At 51.3% G+C, this 20224-nt stretch overlaps 1 protein-coding gene across 1 annotated transcript in view; it reads right to left on the bottom strand.

Moving 5' to 3' along the window:
• Positions 1–2682: 2682 nt before the first annotated feature.
• The window catches only part of RASSF7 (Ras association domain family member 7), a 39936-nt gene continuing 22394 nt past the window's right edge, over positions 2683–20224 (bottom strand). Inside the window, exons 3-6 of the mRNA XM_038765376.1 lie at positions 15497–15993; positions 15323–15445; positions 6027–6162; positions 2683–2858 (exon numbers count right to left, since the gene is read on the bottom strand). Of these exons, the coding sequence (XP_038621304.1) occupies positions 2827–2858; positions 6027–6162; positions 15323–15445; positions 15497–15993 (788 nt within the window). The 3' untranslated portion in view covers positions 2683–2826. The remainder of the gene's footprint in view (positions 2859–6026; positions 6163–15322; positions 15446–15496; positions 15994–20224) is intronic.

Below are 20224 nucleotides of genomic sequence, written 5' to 3'. Positions count from 1 at the left end.
GGACAACCTGATCACCTTGTAACCTCCCCAGCGCATAGAACAGTGCTTTGCACATAGTAAGCACTTAATAAATGCCATTATTATTATTATTATTATTATTATTATTATTATTATTATCATTCCCCAGCGCTTAGTACAGAGCCCAGCACCCAAGAGAAGCAGCGTGGCTCAATGGAAAGAACCCGGGCTTTGGAGTCAGAGTTCATGGGTTCAAATCCCTGCTCCGCCAATTGTCAGCTGTGTGACTTTGGGCACGTCACTTCACTTCTCTGGGCCTCAATTACCTCATCTGTAAAATGGGGATGAAGACTGTGAGCCCCCCGTGGGACAACCTGATCACCTTGTAACTTCCCCAGTGCTTAGAACAGTGCTTTGCACATAGTAAGCACTTAATAAATGCCATTATTATTATTATTATTCCCCAGCGCTTAGTACAGAGCCCAGCACCCAAGAGAAGCAGCATGGCTCAGTGGAAAGAGCCCGGGCTTAGAAGTCAGAGGTCATGGGTTCAAATCCCTGCTCCACCAATTGTCAGCTGTGTGACTTTGGGCAAGTCACTTCACTTCTCTGGGCCTCAGTGACCTCATCTGTAAAATGGGGATTAAGACTGTGAGCCCCACGTGGGACAACCTGATCACCTTGTAACCTCCCCAGCGCTTAGAACAGTGCTTTGCACATAGTAAGCACTTAATAAATGCCATGATTATTATTATTCCCCAGTGCTTAGTACAGAGCCCAGCACCCAAGAGAAGCAGCGTGGCCCAATGGAAAGATCCCAGGCTTGGGAGTCAGAGGTCATGGGTTCAAATCCCTGCTCCGCCAACTGTCAGCTGTGTGACTTTGGGCAAGTCACTTCACTTCTCTGGGCCTCAGTGACCACATCTGTAAAATGGGGATTAAGACTGTGAGCCCCATGTGGGACAACCTGATCACCCTGTACCTCCCCAGCGCTTAGAACAGTGCTTGGCACATAGTAAGCACTTAATAAATGCCATTATTATTATTATTCCCCAGTGCTTAGTACAGAGCCCAGCACCCAAGAGAAGCAGCGTGGCTCAATGGAAAGAACCCGGGTTTGGGAGTCAGAGGTCATGGGTTCAAATCCCTGCTCCGCCAATTGTCAACTGTGTGACTTTGGGCAAGTCAATTCACTTCTCTGGGCCTCAGTGACCTCATCTGTAAAATGGGGATTAAGACTGCGAGCCCCATGTGGGACAACCTGATCACCTTGTAACCTCCCAAGCGCTTAGAACAGTGCTTTGCACATAGTAAGCACTTAATAAATGCCATTATTATTATTATTCCCCAGCGCTTAGTACAGAGCCCAGCACCCAAGAGAAGCAGCGTGGCTCAATGGAAAGAGCCCAGGCTTGGGAGTCAGAGGTCATGGGTTCAAATCCCTGCTCCGCCCATTGTCAGCTGTGTGACTTTGGGCAAGTCGCTTCGCTTCTCTGGGAACTCAGTTCCCTCATCTGGAAAATGGGGATGAAGACTGGGAGCCCCCCGTGGGACAACCTGATCACCTTGTAGCCTCCCCAGCGCTTAGAACGGTGCTTTGCACATAGTAAGCACTTAACAAAAACCATCATTATTATTATTATTGTAAGTACACTGTACTTACAACTTACTCTGTAAGTACACAGAAGCAGCATGGCTCAGTGGAAAGAGCCCGGGCTTTGGAATCAGAGGTCATGGGTTCGAATCCCGGCTCTGCCACGTGTCTGCTGTGTGACCTTGGGCAAGTCACTTAACTTCTCCGAGCCTCAGTTACCTCATCTGTAAAATGGGGGTGATGACTGTGAGCCCCATGCGGGACAACCCGATCACCTTGTATCCCCCCCAGCGCTTAGAACAGTGCTCTGCACATAGTAAGCGCTTAACAAATGCCATTATTATTATTATTATTACTTAACGATGACCATCCAGCCCCACGGAGGCAAGACACCTGGCACAGCGTACCTTCGAGGCTGTGAGCCCGCTGTTGGAGTAGCGACCGTCTCTATGCGTTGCCAACTTGGACTTCCCAAGCGCTTAGTCCGGTGCTCCGCACGCAGTAAGCGCTCAATAAGTACGATTGATTGATTGATTCTGGACATTTATTAGCCCACCGGCCCTCCCCATTGGGTCGTGTCCGAGGGAGAGCCCGGGTACACGCTTCCACGTACGCCGAACCCGCACGCGCCGGGAAGACACACGTGTCCCAGATCACCCCGGCCTCTCCGGGGCGGGCGAGGGGACACCCGGAAAACCACTGACCGGCCGGGCCCGGGTCGGGGTGGGGAGTGGGGGGTTCCTGAGCTGGGCCTCGAGGGGGTGAAGGTCGCTGCCTTTCAGCTCCGACCCCCAACCTGAGCATCTTTCTTCTGCTTGGGCCTCAGTTTCCCCCAGGAGCAAGGCAGTAGGAGGGCAAAGAGAGTGTCCACCGGGCAGACCCCACCTCCGGACCCTTGGGACGGCTCAGCGTCCACTCCCGGCCACTGGCAGGTCGAAGACCCCGGCCCCGACGGCCTCGGGAGGGTGGAAAGCTCCGGACCGGCCCCGGAGGCTAGGAGGGATGGTGGGCAGTGCCCTCCTCGTCCCCCCAACACACAGGCGGGCATCAGTCCAGGCCGCTCCCAGCCCGGCTTGGAGTCCACCGGGGCCGCCCGGCCGGACGCAGGCTCCGCGGCCGCGTTGGCCGCCCGCGGGCCTCATCCGGTGGTGTTACCCGGCCCGATGCCGGCCCTGCGGCCGCGCTGGCCGTCCGCGGGCCTCGCCCGGTGGTGTTACCCGGCCGGACGCGGGCTCTGCTGCGGCTGGAGTCACCGTCCTCCGGGGCTCCGCCTTCTACCTCCAGGCGCTCGGCCGCGTGGACACAACTGCAAGACACAAACGTGGGCGTGTGAAAGGGACGTCGCTGTGAGACTGTGGGCCCACTGTTGGGTAGGGACTGGCTCTATATCATCAATCGTATTTTTTATCATCATCATCAATCGTATTTATTGAGCGCTTCCTGTGGGCAGAGCACTGGACTAAGCGCTTGGGAAGTACAAATTGGCAACATATAGAGACGGTCCCTACCCAACAGTGGGCTCACAGTCTAAAAGGTGGGCTATATGTTGCCAACTTGTACTTCCCTAGCGCTTAGTACAGTGCTCGGCACACAGTAAGCGCTCAATAAATACGATTGATGATGATGATGAAGACAGAGGGCCGTCCCCGCTCCCACCCTGGACCCCTTCGCCATGCGAGGCTTCGAGGTTCCCCCTCCCCATCCCCCCTGCCTTACCTCCTTCCCCTCCCCACAGCACCTGTATACATGTTTGTACAGATTTATTACTCTATTTTATTTGTACATATTTATTCTATTTATTTTATCGTGTTAATATGTTTTGTTTTGTCGTCTGTCTCCCCCTTCTAGACTGTGAGCCCGCCGTTGGGTAGGGACCGTCTCTAGATGTTGCCAACTTGGACTTCCCAAGCGCTTAGTCCAGTGCTCTGCACACAGTAAGCGCTCAATCAATCAATCAATCAATCGTATTTATTGAGCGCTTACTGTGTGCAGAGCACTGGACTAAGCGCTTGGGAAGTCCAAGTTGGCAACATCTAGAGACGGTCCCTACCCAACAGTGGGCTCACAGTCTAGAAGGGGGAGACAGAGAACAAAACCAAACATACTAACAAAATAAATAAAAATAAAAATAAAATAAAATAACCCCCAAAACCCCAAACAAACACCTGCAGAATGTCACTTCCACAGAATGTTATCACAACTAAAACTCCCTTTCTGAGCAGGTCAAAGAACAAGGGTTTCAAAAGGGGCAAAGAGAGACAATTAGGGCAGTGAACTCTTTTTGAATGGCCTGTCAAAGGTTACTGGGCCTTAACAGAAGCAGCATGGCTCAGTGGAAAGAGCCCGGGCTTTGGAGTCAGAGGTCATAATAATAATAATAATGACGATGGCATTTATTAAGCGCTCACTATGTGCAAAGCACTGTACCAAGCGCTGGGGAATTTACAAGGCGATCAGGTTGCCCCCCGCGGGGCTCAATCAATCAATCAATCAATCAATCGCATCTATCGAGCGCTTACTGTGTGCAGAGCACTGTACCATATTTATATGTACATATACATATGTACATATACATATGTACATATGTACATATTTATTACTCTATTTATTTATTTATTTATTTTACTTGTACATTTCTATCCTACTTATTTTATTTTGTTGGTATGTTTGGTTCTGTTCTCTGTCTCCCCCTTTTAGACTGTGAGCCCACTGTTGGGTAGGGACTGTCTCTATGTGATGCCAATTTGTACTTCCCAAGCGCTTAGTACAGTGCTCTGCACATAGTAAGCTCTCAATAAATACGATTGATTGATTGTACCAGGCGCTTGGGAGGGCTTGGATGAGCAGGAAGTGAAGGACGGACAGGACGGGCGGAGAGGATGGAGACAGGACAGATGGCTGGATGGGTGGGTGGGCGGGCAGAATGGGCAGGACGTGCAGACCGGATGGAGAGAGGACAGGTGGGTGGGTGGGCAGACAGGATGGATGGATAGAACGGGCAGGATGGGCACACAGGATGAGCGAGTGGACAGGATGGACGGGCAGGATGGACGGACAGTCGGACGGGGCGGATGGAGCGGCAGACAGGGTGGACGGGCAGACGGATGGGCGGACGGACAGTCGGACGGGATGGATGGAGCGGCAGACAGGATGGACGGGCAGAAGAGCGGATGGACGGAATGGGGGAGAGGATGGAGACAGGACAGATGGCTGGATGGGTGGGTGGGTGGGCAAAATGGGCAGGGTGTGCAGACCGGATGGAGAGAGGACAGATGGGTGGATGGGTGGGTGGGTGGGCAGGCAGGATGGATAGGCGGGATGGGCAGAACGGGCAGACAGGATGGAGACAGGACAGGTGTGTGGATGGGCAGACAGGATGGACGGGTAGAACGGTCAGGATGGGCACACAGGATGAGCGAGCAGACAGGATGGACGGGCAGACGGATGGGCGGACAGACAGTCGGACAGGATGGATGGAGCTGCAGACAGGATGGACGGGTAGACAGATGGGCGGACGGACAGTTGGACGGGACGGATGGAGTGGCAGACAGGATGGACGGGCAAAAGAGCGGATGGACGGGATGGCGGAGAGGATGGAGACAGGACAGATGGCTGGATGGGTGGGTGGGCAGAATGGGCAGGGTGTGCAGACCGGATGGAGAGAGTACAGATGGGTGGACGGGTGGGTGGGCGGGTGGGTGGGCAGGCAGGATGGATGGGCAGGATGTGCAGACAGGATGGAGACAGGACAGGTGGGTGGATGGGCAGACAGGATGGATGGGTAGAACGGGCAGGATGGGCACACAGGATGAGCGAGCGGTCAGGACGGACGGGCAGATGGGTGGGCGGACGGACAGTCGGACGGGATGGATGGAGCGGCAGACAGGATGGACGGGCAGACGGATGGGCGGACGGACAGTCGGACGGGGCGGATGGAGCAGCAGACAGGATGGACGGGCAGACGGGTGGGCGGATGGACAGTCGGACGGGATGGATGGAGCGGCAGACAGGGTGGACAGGCAGACGGACGGGATGGATGGAGTAGCAGACAGGATGGACAGGCAGAAGAGCAGATGGACGGGATGGCGGGCAGCAGGAGGGCGGACGGATGGCCGGGCAGAGCTGGGGGTGGCCTCCCGGCGGGGACCCTCACACATAGATGGCCTCCGTGGCCAAGCCCACCAACAGCGGGACCCGCGGGCTCCGGGGCTTGCCCAGGCCGGGCCCAGCGGGGAGGCGGGCCGGGGGTCCTGGGAGGAAGGGGACACACCAGGAGGGTCAACAGGGTGTGGGGCGCAGTGGTCCCCCAAAACGCAAGGTGGGCCGGCCCCCGCCCTCCACCCCGTCACGGGTCGGTGCCGGCCAGCGGCATGGGGGGCACGGGTCGGAGACATGGGCCAACTTGTACTTCCCAAGCGCTTAGTACAGTGCTCTGCGCTCAATAAATGTGATTGATTGATGGGAGGGGGCTGACCTGAGTTGCCATGGGGGGCCGGGGCGGGCCCGGGCGGGGGGCAGGCGGTGGCGGTGGCGCCCGTCTGCTGGATGAACTGCTGCAGGTTGCACTGGCGCAGCTCCTTGTTCAAGTCTTCCAGCTCTTGCGTCTGCACCTGGGGAGGCGGGGGGGGGAACGGGAAGGGGTCACAGCTCACCTCCTCACCGGGCCTCCTCCTCGCCCGTCAATCAATCGATCGCATTTATTGAGCGCTTACTGTGTGCAGAGCACTGGACTAAGCGCTTGGGAAGTCCAAGTTGGCAACATAGAGAGACGGTCCCTACCCAACAGTGGGCTCACAGTCTAAAAGGCCCTACTGAGAGCTCACCTCCTCCAGGAGGCCTTCCCAGACTGAGCCCCCTCCTTCCTCTCCCCCTCGTCCCCCTCTCCATCCCCCCCATCTTACCTCCTTCCCTTCCCCACAGCACCTGTATATATGGATATATGTTTGTACAGATTTGTTACTCTATTTATTTTACTTGTACACATCTATTCTATTTATTTTATTTTGTTAGTATGTTTGGTTTTGTTCTCTGTCTCCCCCTAATTAATAGACTGTGAGCCCAATGTTGGGTAGGGACTGTCTCTATATGTTGCCAACTTGTACTTCCCAAGCGCTTAGTCCAGTGCTCTGCACACAGTAAGCGCTCAATAAATACGATTGATGATGATGATGATGATGATAAAAGACTCGGCCCGTCCCGCCACTGACCCCCGCCCCACGGCCTCCCCCTGGCCCGGAATGCCCTCAATCAATCAATCAATCGTATTTATTGAGCGCTTACTGTGTGCAGGGCACTGGACTAAGCGCTTGGGAAGTACAAGTCCCTCCGCACATCCACGGAGGATGCTTAGAGAAGCAGCGTGGCTCAGTGGAAAGAGCCTGGGCTTTGCAGTCAGAGGTCGTGGGTTCAAAACCCAGCTCTGCCAGTTGTCAGCTGTGTGACTCTGGGCAAGTCACTTCACTTCTCTGGGCCTCAGTGACCTCATCTGGAAAATGGGGATTAAGACTGTGAGCCCCCCATGGGACAACCTGATCACCTTATAACCTCCCCAGTGCTTAGAACAGTGCTTAGCACATACTAAGCGCTTAACAAATGCCATTATTATCATTATTGTTATTATCCACCAAGCTAGCTCTCTTCCTCCCTTCAAGGCCCTACTGAGAGCTCACCTCCTCCAGGAGGCCTTCCCACGCTCAGCCCCCTCCTTCCTCTCCCCCACCTTACCTCCTTCCCCTCCCCACAGCACCTGTATATATGTATATGTTTGTATGAATTTATTACTCTATTTTATTTGTGCATATTTATTCTATTTAGTTAATATATTTTGTTTTGTTCTCTGTCTCCCCGTTCTAGACTGTGAGCCCGCTGTTGGGTAGGGACCGTCTCTAGATGCTGCCAACTTGTACTTCCCAAGTGCTTAGTCCAGTGCTCTGCACACAGTAAGCGCTCAATAAATACGATTGAATGAATGAATGAATACAGATTTATTACTCTATTTTACTTATACATATCTATTCTATTTATTTTATTGTGTTAATATGTTTTGTTTTGTTCTCTGTCTCCCCCTTCTAGACTGTGAGCCCACTGTTGGGTAGGGACCATCTCTAGATGTTGCCAACTTGGACTTCCCAAGCGCTTAGTCCAGTGCTCTGCACACAGTAAGCACTCAATAAATACAATTGAATGAATGAATGAATACAGATTTATTACTCTATTTTACTTGTACATATTTACTATTCTATTTATTTTATTTTGTTAATATGTTTTGTTTTGTTGTCTGTCTCCCCCTTTTAGACTGTGAGCCCGCTGTTGGGTAGGGACCGTCTCTAGATGTTGCCAACTTGGACTTCCCAAGCGCTTAGTCCAGTGCTCTGCACACAGTAAGCGCTCAATAAATACGACTGAATGAATGAGTGAATACAGATTTATTACTCTATTTTCCTTGTACATATTTACTATTCTATTTCTTTTATTTTGTTAATATGTTTTGTTTTGTTCTGTCTCCCCCTTCTAGACTGTGAGCCCGCTGTTGGGTAGGGACCGTCTCTAGATGTTGCCAACTTGGACTTCCCAAGCGCTTAGTCCAGTGCTCTGCACACAGTAAGCACTCACTAAATGCGATTGAATGAATGAATGAATGAAAACTAGCTCTCTTCCTCCCTTCAAAGCCCTACTGAGAGCTCACCTCCTCCGGGAGGCCTTCCCACATTGAGCCCCCTTGTTCCTCTCCTCCTCCCAATTCCCCCCCGCCCTACCTCCTTCCCCTCCCCACAGCACCTGTATATATTATAATAATAATAATAATAATGGCATTTGTTAAGCGCTTACTATGTGCAAAGCATTGTTCTAAGCGTTTGCACAGATTTATTACTCTATTTTACCTGTACACATTTATTATTCTATTTATTTTGTTAACGATGTGCATCTAGCTTTATTTCTATTTGTTCTGACGACTTGACACCCGTCCACATGTTTTGTTTTGTCACCTGTCTCCCCCTTCTAGACCGTGAGCCCATTGTTGGGTAGGGACCGTCTCTAGATGTTGCCGACTTGGACTTCCCAAGCGCTTAGTACAGTGCTCTGCACACAGTAAGCACTCAATAAATACGATTGAATGCATGAATGAATATTTGTGCAGATTTATTACTCTATTTTATTAATGAGGTGCATATAGCTATACTTCTACTTATCTATCCTGATGGTATTGATGGTACTTGTTTTGTTTTGTCATCTGTCTCCCCCTTCTAGACTGTGAGCCCATTGTTGGGTAGGGACTGTCTCTATCTGTTGCCAAACTGTACATCCCAAGCGCTTAGTACAGTGCTCTGCACACAGGAAGCGCTCGATAAATACAACTGAATGACCCCTGAAGCGACCGGAATGACCCCAGAGGCCTGGCTGATGGACAGGGACAAGACGGACAGACCCACGCAATCAATCAATCGTATTTATTGAGCGCTTACTGTGTGCAGAGCACTGTACTAAGCGCTTGGGAAGTGCAAGTTGGCAACATATAGAGATGGTCCCTACCCAACAGTGGGCTCACAGTCTAACAGGACCGAACTGTTCTCCAGATTGTCAGTTCTTTAAGAAGGATGTCTCCTAACTCTGTTGTACTGTCCTTTTCCAAGCGCTTAGTACAGTGCTCTGTAATAATAATTGGGGTATTTATTAAGTGCTTAATAATAATAATAATAATGGCATTTATTAAGTCCTTACTATGTGCAAAGCACTGTTCTAAGCACTGGAGAGGATACAAGGTGATCAGGTTGTCCCACGGGGGGCTCACGGTCTTCATCCCCATTTTACAGATGAGGTAACTGAGGCACAGAGAATAATAACAATAATAATGATGATGGCATTTTTTACGCACTTACTATGTGCAAAGCACTGTTCTAAGCGCTAGGGAGAATACAAGGTGATCAGGTTGCCCCATGTGGGGCTCACAGTCACCCCCATTTTACAGATGAGGGAACTGAGGCACAGAGAAGTGAAGTGACTTGCCCGAAGTCACACAGCTGACAATTGGTGGAGCCAGGATTTGAACCCATGACCTCTGACTCCAAAGCCCGGGCTCTCTCCACTGAGCCAAGCTGCTTACTATAATAATAATAATGATGGCATTTATTAAGCGCTTACTACGTGCAAAGCAGTAGCCTAAGCGCTGGGGAGGTTATAGGTTTCTAGACTGTGAGCCCACCGTTGGGTAGGGACCGTCTGTATATGTTGCCAACTTGTACTTCCCAAGCACTTAGTACAGTGCTCTGCACATAGTAAGCGCTCCATAAATATGACTGAATGAATATAAGGTGATCAGGTTATCCCAAGGCGGGCTCCCAGTCTTCATCCCCATTTTCCAGATGAGGTCACTGAGGCCCAGAGAAGTGAAGTGACTTGCTCAAAGTCACACAGCTGACATTTGGCAGAGCCGGAATTTGAACCCATGACCTCTGACTCCAAAGCCCGGGCTCTTTCCACTGAGCCACACTGCTTCCCATAATGATGGCATTTGTTAAGCGCTTACTATGTGCCAAACACTGTTTTAAGCACTGGGGGGGATACAAGGTGATCAGGTTTTCCCATGGGGGGCTCACAGGCTTAGTCCCCATTTTACAGATGAGGTCACTGAGGCCCAGAAAAATGAAGTAACTTGCCCAAAGTCACACAGCTGACAAGTGGCAGAGCCGGGATTAGAACCCATGACCTCTGGCTCCCAAACCCGGGCTCTTTCCACTGAGCCACGCAGGCACTGTACTAAGCACTTGGGGATTGGGGGTGGGGGGAGATGAGCAAATGAGGTTGGACACAGGCCCTGTCCCACATGGGGCTCCCAGCCTCAATCCCCATTTTACAGATGAGGGAACTGAGGCCCAGAGAAGTGAAGGGATTTAATAATAATAAATAATAATTATTATTATGGTACTTGTTAAGTGCTTACTATGTGCCAAGCACTGTTCTAAGTGCTGGGGAAGAAACAAGTTAATCAGGTTGGACACCTGGGGCTCACACGCTTAGTTCCCATTTTACAGAAGAGGGAACTGAGGCCCAAAAAAGTGAGGGGACTTAATAATAATTATGGTACTTGTTAGGTGCTTACTATGTGCCAAGCACTGTTCTAAGTGCTGGGGAAGAAACAAGTTAATCAGGATGGACACCTGGGGCTCACACGCTTAGTTCCCATTTTACAGATGAGGGAACTGAGGCCCAGAAAACTGAGGGGACTTAATAATTATAATTATGGTACTTGCTTAGTTCCCATTTTACAGAGGAGGGAACTGAGGCCCTGAAAAGTGAGGGGACTTAATAATAATTATAATAATTATGGTACTTGTTAAGTGCGTACTATGTGTCAAGCACTGTTCTAAGTGCTGGGGAAGAAACAGTTAATCAGGTTGGACACCTGGGGCTCACACGCTTAGTTCCCATTTTACAGATGAGGGAACTGAGGCCCTGATAAGTGAGGGGACTTAATAATAGTAATAATAATAATTATGGTACTTGCTTAGTTCCCATTTTACAGATGAGGGAACTGAGGCCCAGAAAAGTGAGGGGACTTAATAATAATAATAATAATAATTATGGTACTTGTGAAGTGCTTACTATGTGCCAAGCACTGTTCTAAGTGCTGGGGAAGAAACAAGTTAATCAGGTTGGACACCTGGGGCTCACACGCTTAGTTCCCATTTTACAGATGAGGGAACTGAGGCCCAGAAAAATGAGGGGACTTATAATAATAATAATAATTATGGTACTTGTTAAGCGCTCACTATGTGCCAAGCACTGTTCTAAGTGCTGGGGAAGAAACAAGTTAATCAGGTTGGACACCTGGGGCTCACACGCTTAGTTCCCATTTTACAGATGAGGGAACTGAGGCCCAGAAAAGTGAGGGGAATTAATAATAATAATTATGGTACTTGCTTAGTTCCCATTTTACAGATGAGGGAACTGAGGCCCAGAAAAGTGAGCGGACTTAATAATAATAATAATGGTACTTGTTAAGTGCTTACTATGTGCCAAACACTGTTCTAAGTGCTGGGGAAGAAACAAGTTAATCAGGTTGGACACCTGGGGCTCACACGCTTAGTTCCCATTTTACAGATGAGGGAACTGAGGCCCAGAAAAGTGAGGGGACTTAATAATAATAATAATAATAATAATAATTATGGTACTTGTTAAGCGCTCACTATGTGCAAGCACTGTTCTAAGTGCTGGGGAAGAAACAAGTTAATCAGGTTGGACACCTGGGGCTCACACCCTTAGTTCCCATTTTACAGATGAGGGAACTGAGGCCCAGAAAAGTGAGGGGAATTAATAATAATAATTATGGTACTTGCTTAGTTCCCATTTTACAGATGAGGGAACTGAGGCCCAGAAAAGTGAGTGGACTTAATAATAATAATAATGGTACTTGTTAAGTGCTTACTATGTGCCAAGCACTGTTGTAAGTGCTGGGGAAGAAACAAGTTAATCAGGTTGGACATCTGGGGCTCACACGCTTAGTTCCCATTTTACAGATGAGGGAACTGAGGCCCTGATAAGTGAGGGGACTTAATAATAATAATAATAATTATGGTACTTGTTAAGTGCGTACTATGTGCCAAGCACTGTTCTAAGCGCTGGGGAAGAAACAAGTTAATCAGGTTGGACACCTGGGGCTCACACGCTTAGTTCCCATTTTACAGATGAGGGAACTGAGGCCCAGAAAAGTGAGGGGACTTAATAGTAATAATAATGATAATTATGGTACTTGCTTAGTTCCCATTTTACAGATGAGGGAACTGAGGCCCAGAAAAGTGAGGGGACTTAATAATAATAATAATAATTACGGTACTTGTTAAGCGTTTACTATGTGCCAAGCACTGTTCTAAGCGCTGGGGAAGAAACAAGTTAATCAGGTTGGACACCTGGGGCTCACACGCTTAGTTCCCATTTTACAGATGAGGGAACTGAGGCCCAGAAAAGTGAGGGGACTTAATAATAATAATAATAATAATTATGGTACTTGTTAAGCGTTTACTATGTGCCAAGCACTGTTCTAAGTGCTGGGGAAGAAACAAGTTAATCAGGATGGACACCTGGGGCTCACACGCTTAGTTCCCATTTTACAGATGAGGAAACTGAGGCCCAGAAAAGTGAGGGGACTTAATAATAATAATAATAATTATGGTACTTGTTAAGCGCTTACTATGTGCCAAGCACTGTTCTAAGTGCTGGGGAAGAAACAAGTTAATCAGGTTGGGCACAGTCCCTGTCCCCCGTGGGCCTCCCAGTCTTCATCCCCATTTTCCAGATGAGGGAACTGAGGCACAGAGAAGTGAAGTGACTTGACCAAGGTCACACAGGAGACATACGGCGGAGCCGGGATTAGAACCCGCACCCCTCTGACTCCTAGGCTCAGGCTCTATAGCGCTCAATAAATAGCACTGACTGATTGATATGGGCAGGGAAAGTGTCCATTAGAGAAGCAGCGTGGCTCAGTGGAAAGAGCCCGGGCTTTGGAGTCAGAGGTCACGGGTTCGAATCCCAGCTCCGCCAACTGTCAGCTGTGTGACTTTGGGCAAGTCACTTCACTTCTCTGGGCCTCAGTTCCCTCATCTGGAAAATGGGGATTAAGACTGTGAGCCCCCCATGGGACAACCTCATCACCTTGTAACCTCCCCAGCACTTAGAACAGGGCTTTGCATGTAGTAAGCGCTTAATAAATGCCATTATTATTATTATTGTTATTATTATTATTATTATTATTATTATTATTATTATTATTATTATCCTCTCCCAAGCACGTAGGACAGTGCTCTGGACACCGGAAGCGCTCAGTAAATCCCACAATGATTGACTGGGGTGGGTCTGAGGGTGGAGTCGGCAGACCACCCGGGGAGGAACCCGGTCTTTGCTGGGCTTGAGCTCCTCTCCTACAACTCATCCCCCGCCCTCCCTGCCTCAGTTTCCCCAAGTTCTCCGGGATCCTTCCCCAGACCTCCCCCGCCCGCCTGGAGGCTCCTCTGGGCGGCCTCCAGCGCCGCCCCCACGGCCACCAGGCTGCTTTTAGGGGCTAAGGCCGCAGCCAGCCCCCATGCCTCAGTTTCCCCAGGCCACCCCAATGCCTGTTGGCTCCTCTCAGCAGCCTCCAGTGCCCGGCCCGCATGGGCCACGCTCCTCTTGGGGGCAGAAGCTTCAGCCAGCACCTCCCTTCTCCCTGCCTCAGTTTCCCCAGACCCTCAGGGCCCCCTCCCAATCCGCAGGGGAGGCGTCCAGTGTCCAGCCCACGTGGGCCAGGTTCCTCTCGGAGGCCGGGGTGTCAGTCGGCACCTCCCCCCTCCCAGCCTCAGTTTCCCCAGACCCGCAGGGGAGGCGTCCAGCGGCCGGCCCACATGGGCCAGGTTCCTCTCGGAGGCCGGGGTGTCAGCCGGCACCTCCCCCCTCCCGGCCTCAGTTTCCCCAGACCCGCAGGGGAGGCGTCCAGCACCCAGCCCACGTGGGCCAGGTTCCTCTCGGAGGCCGGGGTGTCAGCCGGCACCTCCCCCCTCCTGGCCTCAGTTTCCCCAGACCCACAGGGGAGGCGTCCAGCGCCCAGCCCACGTGGGCCAGGTTCCTCTCGGAGGCCGGGGTGTCAGCCGGCACCTCCTCCCTCCCGGCCTCAGTTTCCCCAGACCGACAGGGCCCCCTCCCCACCCACAGGGGAGGCGTCCAGCGCCCAGCCCACGTGGGCCAGGTTCCTCTCGGAGGCCGAGGTGTCAGCCGGCACCTCCTCCCTCCCGGCCTCAGTTTCCCCAGACCGACAGGGCCCCCTCCCCACCCGCAGGGGAGGCGTCCAGCAGCCAGCCCACGTGGGCCAGGTTCCTCTCGGAGGCCGGGGTGTCAGCCGGCACCTCCTCCCTCCCAGCCTCAGTTTCCCCAGACCCTCAGGGCCCCCTCCCCACCCGCAGGGGAGGCGTCCAGCGCCCTGCCCACGTGGGCCAGGTTCCTCTCGGAGGCCAAGATGTCAGCCGGCACCTCCCCCCTCCCGGCCTCAGTTTCCCCAGACAGTCAGGGCCCCCTCCCCACCCGCAGTGGAGGCGTCCAGCGCCTGGCCCATGTGGGCCAGGTTCTTCTCGGAGGCCGGGGGGTCAGCCGGCACCTCCCCCCCTCCCGGCCTCAGTTTCCCCAGACCCTCAGGGCCCCCCTGCCCACCCGCAGGGGAGGCGTCCAGCGCCCGGCCCACGTGGGCCAGGTTCCTCTCGGAGGCCGGGGGGTCAGCCGGCACCTCCCCCCTCCCGGCCTCAGTTTCCCCAGACAGTCAGGGCCCCCTCCCCACCCGCAGTGGAGGCGTCCAGCGCCTGGCCCATGTGGGCCAGGTTCTTCTCGGAGGCCGGGGGGTCAGCCGGCACCTCCCCCCTCCCGGCCTCAGTTTCCCCAGACCCTCAGGGCCCCCTGCCCACCCGCAGGGGAGGCGTCCAGCGCCCGGCCCACGTGGGCCAGGTTCCTCTCGGAGGCCGGGGTGTCAGCCGGCACCTCCCCCCTCCCGGCCTCAGTTTCCCCAGACCCGCAGGGGAGGCGTCCAGCGCCCAGCCCACGTGGGCCAGGTTCCTCTAGGTGGTGGAGGTGTCAGCGGCACCTCCCGCCTCCCAGCCTCAGTTTCCCCAAACCTTCAGGGCCCCCTCCCCACCCGCAGGGGAGGCGTCCAGCGCCCGGCCCACGTGGGCCAGGTTCCTCTCGGAGGCCGGGGTGTCAGGCGGCACCTCCCCCCTCCCGGCCTCAGTTTCCCCGGCCCCCCGGGGCCCCCGCCCGGACCTGCAGGCTCCTCTCGGCGGCCTCCAGCGCCCGGCCCACGTCGGCCAGGTTGCTCCGCAGCTGCGAGCTCTGCTGGACCTTGTCCTCCAGGTCTCTGCGCATCCTGCAGGCCATGTCCTCCAGCTGCGCGGGGCTGGGCCCGGGCGAGGCCTCCGGGGCCGGGCACCGCGGGGCGGGCGCCGGGGGCCCGGGGGCCGGGGCCCGGGCGCGGTGCAGCTCCTCCTCCAGGGCCCGGGCGCGGGCGGCCAGGGCCCGCAGCTGGCGCACGTAGTCGCGGGTGGAGGCCCGCAGGCCCCGCACGGTCTCTTGGCGCTGGCGCTCGCGGGCCCGCTCCTGCCGCAGCTCGCCCTGCCAGAAGGCCTCCTCGCCCAGCTCCGCCTCGTTGCGCCTCACCAGCCGCTCCAGCCGCACCAGCTCCGCGGCCTCGGTGGGCACCGGGGCGCCCGGGTCAGAGGTCGGCGCCGGGGCGGCGGCGCGGCCGGCCGGCCGGGCCTCGACGGGCACGGCGGCGGCGCGCTCGGCCGGGCTGGGCCCCGTGCGCCGCAGCACCAGCTGGACGTCGTGGGCGGACTGGCCGCACTGGGCCTGCGTGGCAACCGGGCACTCGTGGGGCAGCAGCTGGCGCTCCTTCCCGCGCAGCTTCTGGATCAGGACGTAGCGCCCCGTCTGCCCTGTGCGGCCACACCGCGGGGAGGGGCGGGAGAAGAAGGAGAACCACCACGATAATTAACAACAATAATCAATCGATCGGATTTATTGAGCGCTTACTGTGTGCAGAGCGCTGGGCTAAGCGCTCGGGGAGTCCAAGTTGGCAACATATAGAGACGGTCCCTACCCAACAGTGGGCTATTATATTATAATAATATAATAATACGTTGCCAACTTGGACTTCCCAGGCGCCTAGTCCAGTGCTCTGCACACAGTAAGCGCTCAATGAATACGACTGAATGAATGAATGATAGCGTTTGTTCGGCACTCGTGCTTCTGGATATATATATATATATATATATATATATATATATAAAAAATAATATGTTGCCGACTTGTACTTCCCAAGCGCTTAGTCCAGTGCTCTGCACACAGTAAGCGCTCAATGACTACGACTGAATGAATGAATGATAGCGTTTGTTCGGAGCTCCCACTTCTAGATATATATATAATAATAATATGTTGCCAACTTGTACTTCCCAAGCGCCTAGTCCAGCGCTCTGCACACAGTAAGCGCACAATGAATACGACTGAATGAATGAATGATAGCATTTGTTCGGCGCTCGCGCTTCTAGATAAATATATATATATAAAATAATAATATGTTGCCAACTTGTACTTCCCAAGCGCTTAGTCCTGTGCTCTGCACACAGTAAGCGCTCAATAAATACGACTGAATGAATGAATGATAGCATTTGTTCGGCGCTCGCACTTCTAGATATATATATATATATATATATATATATATATAAAATAATATGTTGCCAACTTGTACTTCCCAAGCGCTTAGTCCAGTGCTCTGCACACAGTAAGCGCTCAATGACTACGACTGAATGAATGAATGATAGCATTTGTTCGGAGCTCCCGCTTCTAGATATATATATAATAATAATCTGTTGCCGACTTGTACTTCCCAAGCGCTTAGTCCAGTGCTCTGCACACAGTGAGCGCTCAATGAATACGACTGAATGAATGAATGATAGCGTTTGTTCGGCGCTCGCGCTTCTAGATATATATATATATATATATAATAATATATTGCCAACTTGTACTTCCCAAGCGCTTAGTCCAGCGTTCTGCACACAGTAAGCGCTCAATAAATACGGCTGAATGAATGACAGCGTTTGTTCGGCACTCGCGCTTCTAGATATATATATATAATAATAATATGTTGCCAACTTGTACTTCCCAAGCGCTTAGTCCAGTGCTCTGCACACAGTAAGCGTTCAATGAATACTACTGAATGAATGAATGACAGCGTTTGTTCGGCGCTCGCGCTTCTAGATATATCTATAATAATGATAATCTGTTGCCAACTTGTACTTCCCAGGCGCCTAGTCCAGTGCTCTGCACACAGTAAGCGCTCAATGAATACGACTGACTGAATGAATGAATGACAGTGTTTGTTCGGCGCTCGCACTTCGAGATACATATATGTAATAATAATATGTTGCCAACTTGTACTTCCCAAGCGCCTAGTCCAGTGCTCTGCACACAGTGAGCGCTCAATGAATACGACTGAATGAATGAATGACAGCGTTTGTTCGGCGCTCATGCTTCTAGATATATATATATATATATATATATATATATATATAATAATAATAATATGTTGCCAACTTGTACTTCCCAAGCGCCTAGTCCAGTGCTCTGCACACAGTAAGCGCTCAATAAATACGACTGACTGAATGAATGAATGACAGCGTTTGTTCGGCACTCGCGCTTCTAGATATATATATATAATAATAATATGTTGCCAACTTGTACTTCCCAAGCGCCTAGTCCAGTGCTCTGCACACAGTGAGCGCTCAATGAATATGACTGAATGAATGAATGACAGCGTTTGTTCGGCGCTCATGCTTCTAGATATATATATATATATATATATATATATATATATATATATATATATATATAATAATAATAATATGTTGCCAACTTGTACTTCCCAAGCGCCTAGTCCAGTGCTCTGCACACAGTAAGCGCTCAATAAATACGACTGACTGAATGAATGAATGACAGCGTTTGTTCGGCACTCGCGCTTCTAGATATATATATATAATAATAATATGTTGCCAACTTGTACTTCCCAAGCGCCTAGTCCAGTGCTCTGCACACAGTGAGCGCTCAATGAATACGACTGAATGAATGAATGACAGCGTTTGTTCGGCGCTCATGCTTCTAGATATATATATATATATATATATATATATATATATATATATATATAATAATAATAATATGTTGCCAACTTGTACTTCCCAAGCGCCTAGTCCAGTGCTCTGCACACAGTAAGCGCTCAATAAATACGACTGACTGAATGAATGAATGACAGCGTTTGTTCGGCACTCGCGCTTCTAGATATATATATATATAATAATAATATGTTGCCAACTTGTACTTCCCAAGCGCCTAGTCCAGTGCTCTGCACACAGTGAGCGCTCAATGAATACGACTGAATGAATGAATGATAGCGTTTGTTCGGTGCTCGCGCTTCTAGATATATCTATAATAATAATATGTTGCCAACTTGTACTTCCCAAGTGCTTAATCCAGTGCTCTGCACACAGTAAGCGCTCAATAAATACGACTGAATGAATGAATGAATGACAGCATTTGTTCGGTGCTCGCGCTTCTAGATATATATATATATATATATAATAATAATATGTTGCCAACTTGTACTTCCCAAGCACCTAGTCCAGTGCTCTGCACACAGTAAGCGCTCAATAAATGACTGACTGACTGAATGAATGAATGACAGCGTTTGTTCGGCGCTCGCGCTTCTAGATATATATATATATATATATATATATAATAAAAATATGTTGCCAACTTGTACTTCCCAAGCGCTTAGTCCAGTGCTCTGCACACAGTAAGCACTCAATAAATACGACTGACTGACTGACTGACTGAATGAATGAATGAATGAATGAGAGCGTTTGTTCGGCACTCGCGCTTCTGGACTGTGGGCCCATGGTTGGGTAGGGGTAGGAGAAGCAGCGTGGCTCGGTGGAAGGAGCCCGGGCTTGGGAGTCCGAGGTTGTGGGTTCTAATCATTCATTCAATCGTATTTATTGAGCGCTTACTGTGTGCAGAGCACTGGACTAAGTGCTTTCCCGCCATGGTTCAGTGGAAAGAGCCCGGGCTTTGGAGTCCGAGGTCGTGGGTTCAAATCCCAGCTCCGCCACTTGTCGGCTGCGTGAACTTGGGCAGCTCACTTCACGTCTCTGAGCCTCAGTGACCTCATCTGGAAAATGGGGATGAAGACCGTGAGCCCCACATGGGACAACCCGATCACCTTGTATTCCCCCAGTGCTTAGAACAGTGCTTGGCACATAGTAGGCGCTTAACAAATGCCATCATTATTATTTATTATTCTCTGTGACTCAGTTCCCTCATCTGGAAAATGGGGATGAAGACTGTGAGCCCCCCGTGGGACAACCTGATCACCTTGGAATCTCCCCAGCGCTTAGAAAAGTGCTTGGCACATAGTAAGCGCTTAACAAATGCCATCATTATTATTTATTATTCTCTGTGCCTCAGTTACCTCATCTGTAAAATGGGGATGAAGACCGTGAGCCCCATGTGGGATGACCTGATCATCTTGTATTCCCCCAGTGCTTAGAAGAGTGCTTGGCACATAGTAAGCGCTTAACAAATGCCATCATTATTATTTATTATTCTCTGTGCCTCTGTTATCTCATCTGTAAAGTGGGGATGAAGACCGTGAGCCCCATGTGGGATGACCTGATCATCTTGTATTCCCCCAGTGCTTAGAAGAGTGCTTGGCACATAGTAAGCGCTTAACAAATGCCATCATTATTATTTATTATTCTCTGTGCCTCAGTTATCTCGTCCGTAAAATGGGGATGAAGACCATGAGCCCCACATGGGATAACCTGATCACCTTGTATTCCCCCAGTGCTTAGAACAGTGCTTGGCACATAGTAAGTGCTTAACAAATGCCATCATTATTATTTATTATTCTCTGTGCCTCAGTTATCTCATCTGTAAAATGGGGATGAAGAGTGTGAGCCCCACGTGGGAGAACCTGATAATCTTGGATCTCCCCCAGCGCTTAGAACAGTGCTTGGCACCTAGTAAGCGCTTAACAAATACCATCATCATCATCACTAGGGTGGATACAAGCAAATCAGGTGGGACACAGTCCCTGTCCCACAGGGGGCTCCC

This window comes from Tachyglossus aculeatus, chromosome 22 (assembly GCF_015852505.1).
Source record: "Tachyglossus aculeatus isolate mTacAcu1 chromosome 22, mTacAcu1.pri, whole genome shotgun sequence".
In the NCBI taxonomy this organism is placed as follows: Eukaryota; Metazoa; Chordata; class Mammalia; order Monotremata; family Tachyglossidae; genus Tachyglossus; species Tachyglossus aculeatus.
The sequence above is the reverse complement of the archived record's forward strand: the minus strand, read 5'-3'. Positions and strand labels throughout refer to the sequence as shown.